General features: G+C 52.7%; 1 protein-coding gene across 1 annotated transcript; it reads left to right on the top strand.

Moving 5' to 3' along the window:
• Window positions 1–295: 295 nt before the first annotated feature.
• Laptm5 (lysosomal protein transmembrane 5) lies at window positions 296–18,462 on the top strand. The gene is made up of 8 exons (XM_051171681.1): window positions 296–392; window positions 11,111–11,204; window positions 11,633–11,709; window positions 13,738–13,863; window positions 14,559–14,681; window positions 15,450–15,545; window positions 16,404–16,496; window positions 17,849–18,462. The coding sequence occupies exons 1-8, from the start codon at window positions 306–308 to the stop codon at window positions 17,936–17,938; spliced, it is 786 nt and encodes a 261-aa protein (XP_051027638.1). The 5' UTR covers window positions 296–305; the 3' UTR covers window positions 17,939–18,462.
• Window positions 18,463–18,723: the final 261 nt, after the last annotated feature.

Genomic DNA, 18,723 nt, shown 5'->3' on the forward strand with positions numbered 1-18,723 from the left:
TTTTTTCTAGAAACCGGCTTCTAAGGGTGGTGTTCAGCATCCAGGAAGTAGAGTGTGGTGTAAGTGCGTAAGCCTAGACCGGGCGAAGCATTGGAACTGCCCAAGTCAGGCTCCCTGAGGCTGCCTGTGACCCTCCCTGCTCCCCCACTGCAGCTGTTTCACCCCAGACTTACAGACCTGGCCCCAACCAAAGAGGGCAAGGCGGAAGTGAGGCGGGCAGCCTGTGGCTTCCTCTTTTTTTTAATCCCCTGCTGCGGGTCCAGGACTCCTTACTCAGCCTTAGAAGAAGACGGGGACAGCACACCATGGCCTCCCGTGCGGCGCCAGTCCGGCAGACATGCTGTTGTTTCAACGTCCGAGTGGCCACCACAGCCCTGGCCATCTACCATATAGTGAGTATTGGGGTGGCCAGGGTGTTTGGGGTGTGCTTGTGCGCGGGCACACACACACACACACACACACACACACACACACACACACAGACCCACTGAGACTTTCCAACAGGTGGATTACTACCTATCTCTTGCCTGTGGGACCCTGGACAAACCCTGCGCTCTTCTGGGCCTCAGTTTTCCCCCCTGTCAAATGGAGCAGAATAGTGTCCTTAAGGTTGTGGCTGTATAAGGGCAGGCTGGCAACAGAGAGGAGACCAGGCTGGGATAGCTCCAGGATGTCAGGTCCCACACAGACCTGGGTGTAGGGCTTTCTGGGATCTGGGCTTCCAGTGGGAACTAGGAAACCCTTCCTCTCAGCTCAGTCAAGCTGCTGTGTTCTCCCTTCAAGGACAGCTCAAGCTTTGTGCTTGGGGGAAATTGCTTGGTGCAGCCAGTGTGAGCCCATGGCTCCCTGTCATTGTCACAGCGTGACCCCGGTGGAGTCACAGTGCCCAGGGATAAGGTTCTCTCCCTCTGGAGTGGCCCAAGTTCGGGGTCTCTGTTTTATTCTGCTCAAATCAACTCACCTCCCCCTAACCCCCACCCATCTGCTTCAGTGACTCAGACTGAGCCTGTGGCTAACAGCTCTCCTGGGCCTGGACAAGCTTCCTCAAAATCAGCCCCCAAGTCTGCAGGCTGCTGCGCAGAGCCTGACCTGCTTCCGGCTGCAGGCAGGGTGGCAGGGCAGTGCTCAAACCAGTTCTGTCCTTAGGCTTTTGTGTGTACTCCACCCCTCCCCTCTCCATCCCAAGCCTTTGCTGTGCAGCCTTGGGTGACTTGTTCAGCCTCTCTGAGCCTGTTTCTTTAGATCAGAAATGAAGATAAGGATGACGAGAGCTACATGATAGGCTACTGTGTGGGTGAAGTTGTATCTATAAAGCAGGAGGGACGGTGTGTACCATGGTCCACTGGCTTCTTATGAGTGTGTCTTGACCTGCCCATCTAGAACGGTGGTTCTCAACCTTCCTAATGTTGTAACCCTCTAATACAGTTCCTCACATTGTCATGACCCCCAACTTTAAAAAAAAATGTTTTTGTTGCTACTTCATAACTGTAATTTTGCTACTGTTATGAATTGTAATGTAAATATTTTTTGGAGACCCACAAGTGGAGAACCACTGATCAAAGAAACAGCATTTGGGGACCTCAGAGGTTGCCCCACAAAGCCTCAACCAGCACCAAAGCTGAGAGAGGCGGTGGCACCCTGTCTCAGCCTCAAGTCTTCCAGGTTGTCATCTCTGTGATGGCAAAGCATTCTGGGAAGAGCATGGTGAGGGTTCTTATACCAGCTCTACTCGAGCCAGCTGTTTGAGCTCCCGGGGTGGGGGAAGCTGGGGGGGGGGGAGGGAACCCAGCTTGGGACCTGCTTCCCTTTCTAAGGTGGGGACTAGGAGCTGTGGGTTGGGGGTTTCTAACTCAGACATTTGCGGTGTGCTGGGAGGTCACTAAGTGGCTTCAGTGGGGTGAAGAGGTCTGCAGTGGCTTGGGACCCTTGCTCCATCTGCTATGGTGGCTTTCAAAAAAGCACGCTCTGTCCGATCGTCTGGTATCTCGAGATATCATAAACATATTAAAAAGTAAATAAACCTGGCAGGCTGTACTGCTTGACCATTGGGATTTCTCCTTGTTCATGCCATCCAAACTCCTCGGCTGTGGACGGGGGAGAGATGTCCTATTTCCATAGAGATCCAGAGACTGTGGGCCAAGTGATTGGGGCAGGCTTCCTGGAAGGAGGTCCACAGGTGGGGAGGGCAGAGTTTGGTGGTAGTGTGGCAGGGGAAGTGTGAATGAGAAGCTGGTGTGCAAAGGTGAGGTGTGCCTGACTCAGAAGCCCTACTGAGGCTGCCGGGGGTGGGGTGGGGGGTGGGGAGGGAGATGTGACAAGCACTTTGTGTGAAGCTGAGCATTTGAGCCTTTCTTTGGGGATGGGTAGTTCTTTGTGTTGTATATACCAGCAGTCACACCCCCCCCCCCCCCCCCGCCCCAGCCACCATTCAAGTCCCTATGTGGGCTGTGATTGTGCAGGATGCAAAACCACTGCTTGGTATGTGAGCCATACAGGGCCATGGGATGTTCTAGAGCCACAGGGGGTGTAAGAGTAGAAGAAGCCCCTGGAAGCCAGATACCCAGCCCAGGCACTAAGTTAGCACACACAGGTTGGCCAAAGAACCTTGTTTCTTCCCACAAGGACAGGGCTTGGGGGGCTTTCCTTTGGCACAGCAGATGGGTGGCAGGTGTGCCAACAGGACCTCAGACATCTGGGTAGAAAAAGAGAAGGTACCACCAGATGTACCAGCCACTCATGTCGCTGTCATCTGGAGCCAGCCATGGGTGACACCTCTGTACGTTGAGAGCTATTTGTGGACACGGGGAGCGTTAAATCGGGCCATTGACGCCCAAGATGGGGCCACGCTTCGTGGAACTGTAGGGTGCGATTATGGGAAGATCTTACCTGGCCAACAGGTTTGTGCTCTCACGCTCCAGACTCCCAGGGAACAGGGAAGTGAGAGCACCTCTGCCAGAGTCCCGCTTTGGGTGTCCTAAGTTGGTGTCACAGGAAACAAGGAGGAAGGAGGGGACACCAGCAGACCTTTTGGAGGGGAAATCTTGGGCTCTCTTCTTCTGTGTTCCTGCGGTCTACTCCTGATACTGGGGGGGGGGGGGCAGGGGGGGGCAGGGGAAGCCGGTACCTGCAGTGACCAGAGGAACCTACGCAGACTCTAGCTGTGAAGGGATGAGCTAAAACCAGAGTGGGCAGAGGGGGAGGGGTGAGGAGGGGAGAGGCTGCTTTAAGGAATGGGCTGGCATTAGCTTGGAGACCTTGAAACTGTTTCCCTCCTGCTTTTTTGTATTTGTTTTGTTTTATTTTCTTTTATTTTACTTTATTTCTTTGAGACAAGGTCTTGCTATACAACACAAGCTGGCCTAGAACTCGTTCTCCTACTTCAGCCTCCCCAGAGCTGTGCGTACAGGCGTGCACCACTACCCTATTAACAAGGTGTTCCTCCCCCTTTCTTGCTTGCTTCTCTTTCCTTTATTGTGACACTAGGAAGGGATGAGTCCTTTAGCCCCACATATGCTAGGGAAACACACTGACAGCAAGATGCATCCCAGCCCTCTTTTTTTTTTTTTTTTTTCCTTTTTTTCTTTTCCGACACAGGGTTTCTCTGTGTAGCCTTGGCTGTCGTGGACTCGCTCTGTAGACCAGGCTGGCCTCGAACTCACAGCGATCCGCCTGCCTCTGCTTCTCGAGTGCTGGGATTAAAGGCGGGTGCCACCACCGCCCGGCCCCCAGCCCCTCTTTTTAATTTTGACACGATGTCTTGTAAGTTGCTCAGGCTGGCTTGTGGGCTTCCTGCTTCAGCCTTCAGAACATCTGGATTTCAGGCCTGCCTCACTAGGCTCAGCACACAGACTGCTTTTCAAAGCAAGCATTTTGTTTCTAAGACAGTTTCTGATTTAGAGGAAACTGCAGATTCAGTGTGGAGAGCTCCTGGGTGGACACCCGACACCCTCCTGTCTCCCGACTGCCTGAGTCTCACGTCGGTGGGACACACCTGTGACAGCTGCCTGTCAGGACCTACACGCGGCTTTCACTTTCTGTCTTTGTCCTTTTTCTGTTTCAGGGCCCTATCACACCGGGTGGCACTCTTCTTGGGTTCCTTTGGGCGGCAGCAGGCTCTCAGGTCTCTTGGACCCCCTTGATTTGCTCTGGTTCTGAGAAGTTCTGTTGACTATTTTTGTGGACTATGCCTCACTGTGGACTATGCCTGTCACAGTGAGCCTGGTTCCTTTGTACCAGGATGACAATCAACTTAAGGCATCGCATAGAGGGAGCTGCACCACTCAAGTCACTTGTCGCCTCCAGCGGTGACATTGACCATCTGGCTGGCATCTTCTCTTCGCAGTTTTCTTTCTCTCCTTTCCTTTTTCGTGTGTGTGTGTGTGTGTGTGTGTGTGTGTGTGTGTGTGTGTGTGTGTGTGTGTGACTCTTTGCCCGGGCTCATATGGGTGGAGTTGGGAATGAGGTTCAGCCTTCTAGAAGGTGGACTAGACACACAAAGTACTTGGGCTTCCTAATGGGACAGCTGCCTATTCCTTAGTGCCCTGTAAGCAGCTTATTGGTGTATTTGGCAGCTACACGCAGATACACCTTGTGCCTGGTTTACGAGTACACGGAAAAACTCCATCATGTGCAGCATATGGACAAGCAAGGGCACAGCGGGACTTGTAGGCCCTGGCTTGGGGTGGTTTGCGTGTCCTGAGATCTTCAAGGAGGCCTCCTCTTCCAGGAAGCCCTTCTGACTTGCCCACCTCCCAACTGTTGGCTTCTTCCTTTGGCTTCATGTTGTGGGCAGTGACTTGGTACGCGTCACTCACTGGGGACATGGCCTTGAGCAGGCAGGTGGGCATCTTTGCCGTCTGGACTTCAGTTTTTCCAGCTGTTTGCAGAGGCCAGTGGTCTCTGTGCCAACGGTGACTCTTTTGTGGTTTTGAGCTCGGTAGTCCTCGGTGACGTGGGGGGTTAGCCTAATAATTACAGCTATCTCAACACTCACTGCTGTCATTGGGGGGTGGAGGTGGCCTTTGCTATGAAAGTGGTTGATGAAAGGCATACAGCTCCCACTTCCAAGGTGAAAAGAAACAGTTGGCTCTGCAGCAAACTACGAGTGACCAAGGCTGGGCACATACATTCAGGTTCCCCGGCTACTGCGTCTTAATGCGGTAACAGGTTTGTGACATTTTTTATTTATAGAAACAGAACAAAGAAAGTCATAAGTCAAGGGACGTTTCAAATGCATTGGTGGAAACACAAGGTTACAGCCAAGCAGGGAAGTCTCCGCCCTAGGCCTTAGATGCTTATCTGAGATATTTTTAGCCTTTGGGTTGGTGGAGGCTTGGAGTCTGTTAGCACATTCTGAAAGGATTTATCCAATAGTCACAAAGACGTTAGATGAGACACTGGCATGGGCAATAAATGCCCACTAAGAGGGGCTAAAGATAGACTGTCTGTAATAAACTGACTATGGATCTGTAACATTCCAACTCTCCACCGTCATCAAATCTAATCAATCAGCCTTGTAGTTTAATGTGTTTATTGTTTTAAGGTGTTTTTTTCCCCCCTTGTAACTTCAGTTAACAAGATAAATTGGAAGTGGTGGTATAAAGAATTGCCTGGGGTGGATATACAGGAAGTTGAAAATGAGCAACCAGGCCGTGGGCTGGATCTGGAGAACGATTTCACATGGCTGCCCACAAAGGGACATTAGTTGGTAAACCTCCTCCATAGGACCTCTGTCGTTCTGTCCATTCTGTGACCTGGCAGTCCATTCCGGGCTCCTGTGTCTCTGGGCAGACTTGCCTCCTGTCTTCTCTTTTAGCAGGCAGCCTTGCTGGGGATGAGGGGTTGGTCTCTAGATGCCTAGAACCGACTGCCAGTGCTCTGGGTCCAACATGTGCCGAGTCACTGGTGGTTAACTGTGTCAAGCATTATTGACGCTGCTCAGCTCTGCTGCTCTGGGGACCTTTTTGTGTGCACTGACTTCTCTTGGAGAGCGGTTGTCAACCGTACCCATCACTGTGCCTGTCCCACATCTTCTCCAGCCATATACTGCTGCCACTCCAGGGGATGTGGGTGGTGGTGGTGGTGTCACTGTGTGATTGGATGACTTCCAATCCTGTTTATAAGAGGGATGCCTCTGTTTCCTGGGTGGGGTGGGGCTCACCTTTCCAGGGGGTATTCCCTTCCTCTAAGAGTTATTTTCTGAGCCCCCTCCTTTCCTCGGGTCCCTGAGTCCCCCTAGTGTCCCCAGCTCCTGCATGCTACATCCCTGTGCTCTTCCCTGCAGCCTGGCACAGCAATTGGCTTGACCTGAGTCATCTTTGATTAAGTGCCTAGGCTTGGCATGCTGCAGGTAGCAGCAGATTTCTAACGGCTCCAATTTTTACAAACCATTAACTCAAAAGTTACCCCTAGAAACATTCATATAGCACAATCCCAAATTGTGACCAATACTCCCCAAGTAACTGTCCCTTGAGGTGTCCCTCGGGGCCAGTGACCTGCCTGGTGATGGTCCTGACTGCACATCGCAGCTTGGAGTTCCTCAGGGCGATGTCTTCATGGCCTCAGGCCCTAAAGCTTCCTCCCTGGCCTCAGCACCCCCAGAACCTCATAGTGGGAGCCTCTTGGGTGTATTATTTGTCTGCTTTCCTGAGAGGGAAGACGCTGCCTGGGTGGCTTTGAGTCTGGGGCTTCTAGTTGTGGCTTCTGGAGGCTTGTGTTGCTTGTTCATCCACAGGTGCTCTGTGGGGATCAGCCCATCTTTGTGGGTCTCCATCTTTGGTGGTCGACAGCTGTCTCCTCATTTTCTCCTCACAGTGGCTCTCTGAGGTGGAAGGATTCTGTTCTCTCTTCTATAATGAGGAAACTGTGGCACAGAGACCAATAAGGCACTTGTGGCTATCCTGGGGTCTCTTTTGTTTTTCTTTTCCCATTCCTTCTTATCCCTCGTCTTTATCCTTTTCTCATCCCTTCTTTCTTTCCATTTTCTTTTTTTTTCCTTTTTCTTGGAGACAAGAATCTCAAGTCATCTAGGCTGCCCTTAAGTTCTCTATGTTCCCAAGGAAAACCCTGGATTCAAGGATAATTCCTAAGGATTTTCCTGTTTCCACCTCCCAGGTGCTGGGATTATAGGTGTGCACCACCACATTCGGGGGCAGGGAGGGGGCCCTGAGCTCCTAGAAAGAGTCCTGGGAGTGGGTGGATAATCATGTTGGGCCGGGGTGTGAGGTGGGGAACCAGCATAGGGGAGGGTTGTTCGAGGTGGGAGGCCAGCTCTGGTGAGTCTGGGATGGCAAGGGAGCCAGCTGGGTGCAATGGAGTTTGCAAGCAGGATGAGGGTGTTGTGATGATATCTGGGGGCTGGGGTGCACTGAGGAGATAGTGTTTTTTTTAGGGGGAGTGACCACACCTGGCCACTCTGATAAGCTGTGATAGGAAGCAAGGGAAATGGCGGCGGGGAGGGGGGTAGGGGCGGGGCGGGGGGTGGGGGGGGGGAGGAATGGACGGAACTTCCTCTGGCTGCTGACACTTCTGTCTCTCTGTGTGTCTTCCCAGATGACTTGACCTGAGTTCCCCAGGGTCACAGGGATGAATAAATATCCATCATAAAGACCTAACATTCAACATCTTCTCAAGCCCTCCTCCTCTCAGCCCTCCCCGCCCACCCTCTCCCCACCCCCCCCATCACTCAGCGGGACACAGGGAAAGGCTGATATGCACTTTGGGTGAATGACAGAAGGGTGTGGATGCTCCCGGGGACCCACTGATGCTGAAGTGTGAGGGCAGGCCCAAGCATGATTCTCAAGTTCCTCTCCAAGGGTTGCTAGGAAACGTCCCTCACTTCCATTTTCTCCTTTTGATGAGCAGCTTATGGGGTGGCTTCTGAGGTACCTTGGGTAGGATTAACATCTGCTAAGGCAGAACCAGGAGGCACCAGGGCTGCACAGGGGGCTTAGGACACGGCATTGCCTGTAATGGGGCTCCTGGGAGAGCCCTCGAAAGCTGGGCTTACAGCCTGGAAAGAGAGAGTGGCTTTGAGCAATTGTTCTTAATTGTTTTGAAATGAGGTGTTTTCTTCTTCTTCTTCCTCTCCTCCTCCTCCTCCTTCTCCTCCTCTTTCTCCTCCTCCTCCTGTTTGGTTGTTTTGTCTGCATGACTGTGCACTTGCAGAGGTCAGAAGAGGGCACCGGGTCCCACTGACCTGCAGTTACAGTTAGTTGTGAGTAGCCATGTGCATGCTGGGGACTGTTCTCCTAATCACTAAGCCATCTCTCCAGTCCCACTATTTGGGATCTCTTGACGAAAAGCTTCAAGAAGACTCTGAAGTGAGGACTCCTGTCTTTCTTGGGTCCCCCATACTTTTTTGTTCTGTCCTGCCTTACTTGAACCCAGAGTAAAGGGTCTGATGCCAATAACCCCGCCCACTAGGATTACCACTGCATCTGAGCATTGCTCCTGCCATTTCCCATGCATGTCATCATTGTCACCAGCAGTATTTTCATCACAGTGACCACTGCTGTTACTTCTTGCATCCTAGCATGCCACTGGTGTTTCCTCCATCACCTGTCCTGCCCAGGTCACAGCCACCTATGCCAGGCTGACTTCAGGAAAATGGTGCAGCCCCTTTCCATCACCATGGTGATGCCTCCTTCTCATGTCACCATGCCTGTCCCCAGCCAGTGGCCCGCTTTCCTCCTCCCATGCCTCTCACATACGTGCCCGGTTCTGTTCAAGATATAAAAGAGCCCTGTGTCCCCCATGTGCCCCATGACCCAGCAGCAACCTTGGAGGAGGTGTTTGCCTTCATTCCAAAACCCAGAGAGGTCAGCAGTTAACTCAGGGTGCAGAGCTTGTAGCCACAAATTGTCACTCAAGGAGCAGAACTCAGCCACAAAATGTCACCTATGGAGAGAGGACGCTGGGGTGGGGATAGCAGGTGCAACGAGACATCTGTCTCCACTGTGCAGAGAGGACAGCATGGGTCCTCAGGACACTGCCAGCAAGCCTCCTGCAGCCTGAGAGAGTCTCAAGGCTATAGCCAGGTGGAGCCTAGGGTCAGTGAGAGGGTGGGGCTAGGCCTGGACATCCCCCCTTTCTGTCTGCTGTGCTCTCATGGTTGCCCTGAAAGGGCCATTGCTTCTAATAGCTGGGATGTTCATTGAAGCATGCAGCCATGGCTGAGCAGTGTCCTCTGATGGGCTGGGCAGCTGGGGCTTTGTGGGTAGGAGGCCATTGATATGGGGCCCTGCTCTGTGCAGAAATTCTGCTCCGTAGCCCTCACATACTCAACAGTGCCAGTGGCCTCTGGTGCTCATAGAAGAGACCCTTCACACTGTGAAAACCGAGGCATGGGAGGGACCAGGGCGAGGCCATCACCAGAGGTGACACAGACAGAAAGGAAGTCTTCACAGTCTGCAGCCCCGGCTCTGGATAGTTCCCAGGCAGGAGGCTGTGAACAGCATCACCAGCCCTGAGAAGAGCCCTGGGCTTGGGGACCGAGGCATGCGTTTCCAGCCAACGGTTTCATCCAATGGTTCCAGCCAGCCAGCCCTCTTTTTCCTCTCTGTCCTGATTGTTTGGGACATAGAACAAGTTCATTATGTCGTGCTTGCTGGGCTATGGGCAATTGTAGCCAAGCTTGTGTTCAGGTCTGAACACACAGTGAGGCCAGCAGTGTCAGGAGCTGCCATTCTCTCTCTTGGGGAACAGAAGATGGGGGGCTCTGGAGACACCTTCTTCCTGCAGAGCTGACTTCTGGGTTGTCTTGCTATGCGACCTTGGGCTGGTACCTGCCTTCTCTGAGCCCAGGCTCTCATATGACAAACGAGGACAGACTCGCCCCTCCCCCAAGCCGTTCAGCAACACCTTGGGTAGAGATGCAAGTTGACAGCGAGCCTGCTGTTCAGTAGGAAAAAAAAATTCTTTTTCTAGTGGGGCAAACACTTTTGGCTTAATCATTACTGTTCAATTCTGCTGCTAGGTCAGGGAGGGACCCTGGCTGACTTTTTTGAGGATCCCATAAGGAAGGGTGTGGGGGCAGCCTCAGCAGGGCCAGGGGACCAAAGACACAGGGAGCAGCCAAAGGCGAAGACCAACAGCCTGGTATAAGTTCCCAGCAAACATGGGCTGCTGGGGCAAGCTCCAGGACCTCTGATTCTCACTCTCCTGGTCTGTGGAAGGGGCAGAGCATGAGGACTGACCTTGTCCTGGCCCTTTCTTGCTACTTCCTTAGGGCACTGGCCACTTGCAAGGGTTGTTGCTGAGATGTGAATGGCAGTATATGAGCCTTAGCCTACAGGGACTGAAGAGTCCGGCATGGGAGGTGGGGTGGGTGGCGATTGTGCAACAAAATGCAACCCTTGATAGCCTTTCAAACTGCAACTTTAGCAGCTAGGGAATCTAATACTTAGGCCCATTAGAATCGCTCCATCTCTCTTGTGCATGGTAAGGGTCCCCAAGGGAGGGCTTCATTCATTCATTTACTCACTCACTCACTCACTCACTCACAACTGCTTTTAGTTGTGCAGACTGAGCTTTCTTATCTGTGGTGTGCTTTGATCAGTTGTCCTGTCTGGCTCCCCACAGCTCTAGGAGGCCAGTGTTATCAACTCCTTTATAGTTGGGAAAGCAGAGCCCCCCGGAACTGTGGTGAATGGCAACTGCTTATCCAGGGCCTGGGGCTCCGCAGTGCATTCTAGACCTCTGCTGATGTCCCATGGACTGGACGCTCCATGATGCTTGGGTGTGATGACTAAGATCCTATGTCAGCCAAAACCTGTTCTGGTCTTGGGGTACAGTGAAGGGGTGCAGTCGGGGTACCTGATCTTCAGCAGCGAGATGAGGCAATGCTTCCCGGAATCAGGGTATCCCTCTGAGTCTCCTTTATGCCTCCTTAGGTACAGGGGGTACCTGAGTCAGCTTCTGAATGAATCCTACTTAACAGATGAGGAAACTGAGGCACAGAAGTCAGGTCAAATGTCCACAGTCACACAGCAGGGAAGAGGAAGGGCAAAGATGTGACACGTGAACACCCAGGATGCCCACTGACTAAGCAAGCTGTCACTGGGCCTGTTCGGATGGTGGCCCAGCTCACTGGTGCCCTGCTCTCTCCCAGGTCATGAGTGTCTTGCTGTTCACTGAGCACATGGTGGAGGTGGCCCGCGGTAAAGTCTCCTGCAGGTTCTCCAAGATGCCATATCTCAGGATTGGTAGGTCTGGGGACAGTGGTGGTTGGGAGGGGACCTGTGGGCAGTGCGTGGTGAGGGCACTTGGGCTGTGGTCTGTGGTCTGTGGTCCTACCATCTTTGCTGTGCTTGTCCCTGACCCTTTAGGAGCCTGGGGCATCTCACATGCAAATGAGGCTCTCCCCTGCTTGTGCTAGGGGCTTTGTTGGCCTCTGAGGTTCAGACCTGAGTTCCTGCCATGTTAGTCACTTCACACTGTCCTGTCCACCAGTCTCCCCCTCTGCCAGTCACAGCCCTCACCTGGCTGAGGAGGGACAACCATCTATCCCAGACCAGCCTGGTCTGGTCCCAGGCTTCACTGTTCACACTCGTGGCCCGACACTAGCAGTTGCCAAAGCCTGGTCCCCCGGAACCCATTCAGGTTTTGCCTCAGTCTCTGCCCTGCCTTGCAGCCGACCTGCTCTCCAGCTTCCTGCTCATTGGAGTGCTCTTCGCCATCAGCATCAGCCTGCTGTTCGGTGTGGTCAAGGTGAGGCCTGCGCAGGGATGGAGGGGCCAAGAGCTGAAGCCTTCCTGCTGTTCTGAGCACCCCATAGCTCTTCACATGCTCATTTGGGGGGAGATGCTACTCCCTATGGGACTCCATAGTCTGCCAGCTTCAGTCACTTTCAGGATGCCTGAGCATGCCAGCCTCTAGCACCTGGGCTGGATTATGAGATGGGGCTTAAGGGGAACTGGGTACTCACGGGAGGTCTGCATTCTATAGACTATGAGTAGGGCTGGGAGCTTTGAGATAAGAGAAAGAAGGATAATATGATGGGGTATAGGGAGAGGGACAGCACTGGGGTTGGCCTAAGGGACAAGGGTTTTCCCCTGCCCTGGCCCCACTGCAGAGGGACACTTGCTCATGAAATCCTAGGAATATGTGCTTGTTCTAGGGAAAGGCAGACAGACCAGAGAGTTAGGGTGACTTGGAGAAATATGGGGGAGATTGAGTCAGGATGAGGTTCCCCTTCCTGCAAAAGAGGAGTCATTTGCCCCATGGCCTCCAGGGAGGCAGGAAGTTGGCCTGGTCACTTGGCTACTTGGAGAGAGTCCTGGCCTGCAGATGATGGTTAGGCAGAGGGGCGGTGGCTTAAGGCCTGGAGTGTCCCACTCCCTGGCTACCCCTGCTGTATCCGGGAACCTCGCCTCCCAGGATGTCCTCACTATGTGGTGTAGCTGTGGGGCTGCTGCAGAAACTCACCCTGTCCAGCTGAAAAAGGCAGAGCAGGGGGCCCCTGAAGACTCAGACGGGGTGTCTTGATCACCTCTGAGTGGCTTAAGTAACCGTGAGATCCTCACGACACAGACTCTCTGTGACTTTGCCCCCAGTGGGTACATATATGCATGGGTGCATGATGTCCACCGAGGGAGAGAGACACTGATTGGCCTCCTGGGGCCTCTTTCCATAGCCTGTCACATCTGGCCTTGACCTACTACACAGGACAGGTTCCTCTTCCTGGTCCTTTACTGGCTGGCGCCTCTGCCTCTGGCCCTGTGCCCAGTCCCCTCACCTAACAAATTCTGGATCTATCTGGGTGTCCCCTTCTGGGAGGGTCTTTCTGTTTCCATTCTTTGTATAGTAGACGCCATGCCCTACCTTGTGGGTCCTTGAGAAAGAAATGGGTCAGAGTCTGCTCTCAGAGTCTGCCATCCAGTTTCCATTGCTGGGACAAAAATACCCCAGAGAATCATCTACAAGGAGGGTTCATTTTGGCTCGTGCTTCCAGCCCACGGTGTGCTGGCTCTCTCTGGGTGTGAGATGAGGCGGAACATCACAGTGGGGAGGAAGTGGCATATGGCTGGCAAGGCTGCTCACTTCATGGTAATCAAGAAGGAGAGAGAGAGAGACAGAGAGAGAGAGAGAGAGAGAGAGAGAGAGAGAGAGAGAGAGAGAGAGAGAGAGGAGAAAGGGGTTTATGAGTAAGTCTGGAGCGTATCCCCTAGTGACCTGTAGCCACACCCCTTCATTCCTGCCATTTCCCCATGCCATTCTCTCATGACCCTTTCGCTGGGTTCAGTTGGTGCACAAGGTTCAACTCTCAGCACCACACAAATACAAATGGGGCATGGTGATGCACACCTGCTATCAAAGCATTCTGGAGGTGGAGGCAGGAGACTCAGGAGTTCAAGGCCATGCCTGGCTATGTAGGGAGTTTGAGAACAGCGTAGAATATATGAGATCCCATCTCAAAACAACAAAAAATAAAAAACAAACAAAACAACGCCCCCCCCCCCACAAAAGACAGACAAACAACAAAAAAAAATCATAACGGAACCCCTGTATATGGAGCCTATTCCCTGGTGTCTTCTGAGGCCCCAAGATGTCCCTCCTCCAGTCCCCAGAGAGTCACTCATAGGAAGGGAGATGTGTGGATCCAGGGTGGCCCTAGCCATTCACTGATCTGTAGCATCAGTGATAAACAGGGCGGGACCAGGATGCATGGGGACAAGGGCAACACTATGCAATATTGGCACCTCAGAGGCACCCTGACATGGTGGACTTTCCTCCTAGAACCGTGAGAAGTACCTGATGCCCTTCCTGTCCCTCCAAGTCATGGACTTCCTGCTGTGCCTCCTCACGCTGTTGGGTTTCTATATTGAGTTACCAGCCTACCTGAAACTTGGCCGGCCCCGGCCCGTGAGTACCTGTGTGCATGGCCTGACCTGGGCTGGCTGGCCAGGGCAGGGTCTCTTTCCTCCTTGATATCCTTCAGCAAGGCCCTCTAATCCCTGCCCCCAACCAGGCTCCTTTCTCTACACGCTGTGTCTGTCTGTCAGTGTGCCTCCTGGGGAAGCCTTAGGACCAAATGAGGGTGGCGTGGGGTTGAGACTCAGTGTGTAATGCTGGCAGCAGCCCCAGCCCCAAATTAGAGTCTGTCTCCAGCCCTCAGAGCCTTCATATTTACACTGGCCATTTATGGGTGACCTAGAGAGAACGGTTTGGGGCCTCTTTGAACCTCAGCCTTAGTCTAATTCCTCTTTTGGAATCAAGTAAGACAGCTGGGCTGGTCAAAATGACGGAACAAAGACTGAGGGAAAGTGTGGTGGCCTTAGCTGGTGACGATACACACAGCTCTGTTGCAGTTGTTTTTCACAGTCCCGTGGATGCTGGTCCTGGGAAGGCCGGGCTGCTGGAAGGTGGGAAGCTGGGGAGTCAGAAGACCCCTATTGTGATACCAGCTCTGCACACACCCTGATGTAAACATCCCATGTCCCTTTCCCTGAGCACAGTCAGTGAGGGGCTGGCTGGCGGCTTGGGTGGAGAGGCTCCCAAGGGAGAACCGCTCTGTGCTCCTCTCATGGGCCTTCACGCTTCTTCTTGGTCCTCCTTAGGGTTCCTCTAAAGTCCCCTTGATGACCCTGAAGCTCCTGGACTTCTGTTTGAGTGTCCTGACCCTGTGCAGCTCCTACATGGAAGTGCCTGCCTACCTTAACTTCAAGTCCATGAACCACATGGTGCGTCTTGGTGGAGGATAAAGCCATACCCTGGCTGTGCAGCCTGGGGCAAGGCATCCTCCCCTGTCGGGGGTGGGGTTGGGGTCATGGTTGGAGGCTGGGTTTCCTGGCAGGAAGGCTCAGGAGTGAGCCTCCTACTTCTAAGGCAGTAGGAGGCCTGGCCAAGATGGGCTGCGTAGCATCCTGCCCTGGGAACTGCGTTATGGAATGACACCAAGTGTTCAGTGCTGTCTAACTCACTGTCCCCAAGCATGGCGGCTTAAAATGACAATGCTATGTCACAGTTCTGAGAGCCAGGTACTGTGGGGTAGCTTGCTAGGTGGTCCAGTTGCCATTTCAGTGTGGCAGCTAGGCAGGAGGCGAGTGATCTGCTCCACTGGAGGGCTCCTCGCAGCAGCATAGATGCCTTGCCCAGTTCCTCATGGTGACAGCCTTTCGTAGGGCAAGCCTGAGCATCCCTCAGGGCATGGCTGCCGGCTTTCCTCAGTGGAGGTATTGCAAGGGATAGAAGGAGGCGCCAATAGTGATAGCTTCAATCTGGCGTCTGGTTGGCTGCTCCTGAAAGCTCACGTCTGTCCCTGAATGAGTCCAGCTCATCCTCCAGTGAAGAGGCCAGTGCTTTGTGTTTCTTTGTGTGTGCGTGTGTGCATGTATGCATGTATGTGTGTGTGTGTCTGTCTGTGTGTGTGTGTGTCCCTGCCTGCCAGGCTCGGGGGAAGACCAGAGCCCCCAGGGCCGAGGTGTTCATGTGGCCCTGTATCGTTGCAGAATTACCTCCCAAGCCAGGAGGGCATGCCGTACAATCAGTTCATCAACATGATGATCATCTTCTCAGTGGCCTTTGTCACTGTGCTCATCCTGAAGGTGAGTGGGTCCCGGACCCCCGTGGTTCTGTGAGCACGGCTAATGCTGTCCTGTGGCTCCAGTTTCCCCCTAATGGACTGTGAGGAGGCAGGATGAGGTGTGCTCATGGTCCCTTCCTGCTTCTAAGCTCTCCATAGCTTTCCTGCCTCAGCTCCTGGGGCTTGGCTCGGTGTCCTCAGGCACGGTCTGTGTAGAGGTTGTGGGTCTCAGCTGCCTGGACCCAACATGTAGCTCTTTGTGACATTGACCCAGTGGGCAGGACTTCAGCCCTGTAGGTTGAGGCTATACCCACTATTTTGTAATCTTAAAAAAAGCAACAACATTTCAGGGGCTTTTGTTTTGATTTTGAGACATGGTCTCATGTCGTCCAAGCTGGCCTCAAGCTCACTATGTAGCCCAGGCTGACTTTGAACTCCTAATCCTCCTGCTTCCCCTTCCCAAGTGCTGGGATCACAGGCATGTGCCCCCATGCTCGGCTCAGAGACACTTTACAAGAGGACCTTCCCACTTTTGTGCTCTGTCTCAAGATGGGTGGCATCCTTTAGATTGTGAGTAGGGTGTTTCTGGCTGTGCCCAGGGAGGCTGGAAGCCAGATCAGAAGCCTAAAGAGCCCTTGCTGCATAGTGACTGTGTGCATCGGAAAGGGCAGTCAGTCTGTGGAGCATGCCAGGCTAGTATGTGAGGAAGCCCAAGGCCAGAAGGGAATGGGATGGGGGAGGTCTGTCTGAGCTGCTATTGGATGCTGAATTCTGGGATGAGTGAGTGGTGGCTCCCTGGAGGCATCTAACATCTAGCCAGAGCCCCTCCGGCAAGAGAAGGAGGGTGGGCAGAGCACAGTCTAAACAGGCTCTCCTCCAGGTCTACATGTTCAAGTGCGTGTGGACATGCTACAAATTCATCAAGTATATGAATTCGGCCGTGGAGAGCAGCAACTCCAAGATGTTCCTTAAGGTGAGCCTGATGGAGGGTCAATTACCAGGGCTACCACTCTATTGATGCGGCACTTGGGCCAGTTCCTTTCCCTCTCTGCATTGAAGATTGTTGGACCAGAAGAAATATAAAAGACATCAGCTCTTATAGTCTAAGATCCCACCCACCCACCTACCCATCTATCTCCATCTATTCATCTCTATCCATCCATCCACCTATTCATTAGCTGATGTATCCACCTATTTGTCCATCATCTATCCATCACCCACTGTCCAACCGTCCACCCACACATCCATCCATCCACTCACCCATTATCCAACCATTACACATCCATACATTTACTCATCCATCCATCCAGCCAGCCAGCCATTGTCCAGCCATCCATCTATTCATCCATGTATCCAACCATTGTCCAACCATCCATCCACCCATCTATCCATCCATCTAGCCACCCATCCATCCTACCATTGTCCAAACCACCCACCCATTATCCAAACATTATACATCCATCCATTTATTCATCCTACAACCCATCCATCCACCTAGCCAATCACAATCTATCTCTCTGTTCATTATCCACCCGTAGCAAGTATGAGACCCAGCTGTTGTTGATTTAAGTCCCAAACAGAAGTTAGTAGCCCATAGCACTTAAAAGTCCATCATATGCGTGGCTGAGTCCTGATCTTGGATTTGACCTCTATCTCTTGACTCTCCTCAGTCTGGCCTCCAATTTCAGGCAGGACTTTCCTTTTTTTTTTTTTTTTTTTTTCCTTGAGACAGGGTTTCTCTGTGTAGCCTTAGCTGTCCTAGACTCACTTTGTAGACCAGGCTGATCTGGAACACATAGTGATCCACCTGCTCCTGCCTCCCAAGTGCTAGGATTAAAGGCATGCGCCACCATGCTTGGTGAAGGTAGACCTTCCTTAAGGCCACAAAATAGCTGCCAGAATCCATAGGCTGACATCCTACCCCTTTAGTCACTCCTGCAGAAAGAGAAGTATATCTGATTGGACTAGCTTGGGTCATGAGACTTTCTCCAGTCAGAGGACTATAGCCAGGGGGATAGAATTTGACTTTGAGCAACTCATCCCAGATTCTGTGTCTGCCCTCCTGGGTGGGAGGGATGGGAGCCAGTTCTTTGGAGAACCTTTGGACCAAGAGTGTTCATCAAAGCCCTGGACACTGAGGCCAATGGGTACAGGCAGGTGCCTCCCCTGTGGGAATAGGAGGCCTAACCAGGTCTCACAGGCATGTAAGCCACTGTCATCATCATTTTGATGGATGGGGTGGTGGTGGAGGGGGAGGTTCCCTGTACTCCAGGTTAGACTGACATCCTTCTTGACGTGCTCATCTGTCCTCTCTGTCTCTCCCAGGTGGCTCTGCCATCCTACGAGGAAGCCTTGTCTATGCCCACTAAGACTCCAGAGGGGGACCCTGCACCACCCCCATACTCAGAAGTGTGACCCCACCAGGCCTCAGCCCACAGGCCAAGAGAGTTGGAGCTTCTTCCTCCTGCTTCTTCACGTTGGTATCTTCTGTGGCTACTTCAGGACAATCTGCTTGTGCACCCCCTCACTGTCCTCTCCTCCTGGGGACCCCCTCACTCACAACCGAGTCACCCCTGGCCTAAACGACCCTTTGAATCTCAGAATACTCATCCTAGCAGCTCGTCTTGTCTCTATCAGCAATGACACTTGGTTAGGGCACAGTTATGGCAAATTAGGGTGAGTTTGGTTAACAGCTACTAGCTTGATCTGTTTAGTTGGGCGGCCAGCACCACAGGGGCTACAGAGAAAGGATCTGGCCAAGTAGCAGTTCCTGGTATCAGTTTATACACAGCCCTCAGGTTACAGGGAGGTCAGGATCATGGTGTCAACTCGCCACCCCCATACCCCAAAAGTGTACTTATGGAACAATCCCTTCAAATCAGTTGCTTAAATAAATAGCAATTCAGCCAACTGCTGTCGTTAGGAATTATAATAAAACCTAATTTAAAAAAACCTGTGGTGTCAAACAGAAGTGGGGGGAAGAGAGAGAGAGAGAGAGAGAGAGAGAGAGAGAGAGAGAGAGAGAGAGAGAGAGAGAGAGAAATGGTATTCCTCACACCATTCACTTCAATGCAGCCCGTGGGTGCCCAGCCTCCACTTGAGTTCCCCTAGCAGCTGGAGGTTGAGCAGTCCAACAAACACTCCTGCAGCTGCTCTGTTCGTCCTGCTCACCACGGGAAAGAAATGGTTGCTTTTGTTTT

Source organism: Acomys russatus, chromosome 29 (assembly GCF_903995435.1).
Source record: "Acomys russatus chromosome 29, mAcoRus1.1, whole genome shotgun sequence".
Classification (NCBI taxonomy): domain Eukaryota; kingdom Metazoa; phylum Chordata; class Mammalia; order Rodentia; family Muridae; genus Acomys; species Acomys russatus.

Excerpts from the sequence above, each read along its gene's own strand:
- Laptm5 (XM_051171681.1), top strand. The coding sequence starts at position 306 with ATGGCCTCCCGTGCGGCGCCAGTCCGGCAGACATGCTGTTGTTTCAAC. Across the intron at positions 393-11,110 it reads CCCTGGCCATCTACCATATA|GTCATGAGTGTCTTGCTGTT; the intron begins GTGAGTATTGGG and ends GCTCTCTCCCAG. Across the intron at positions 14,682-15,449 it reads TCAAGTCCATGAACCACATG|AATTACCTCCCAAGCCAGGA; the intron begins GTGCGTCTTGGT and ends GTATCGTTGCAG.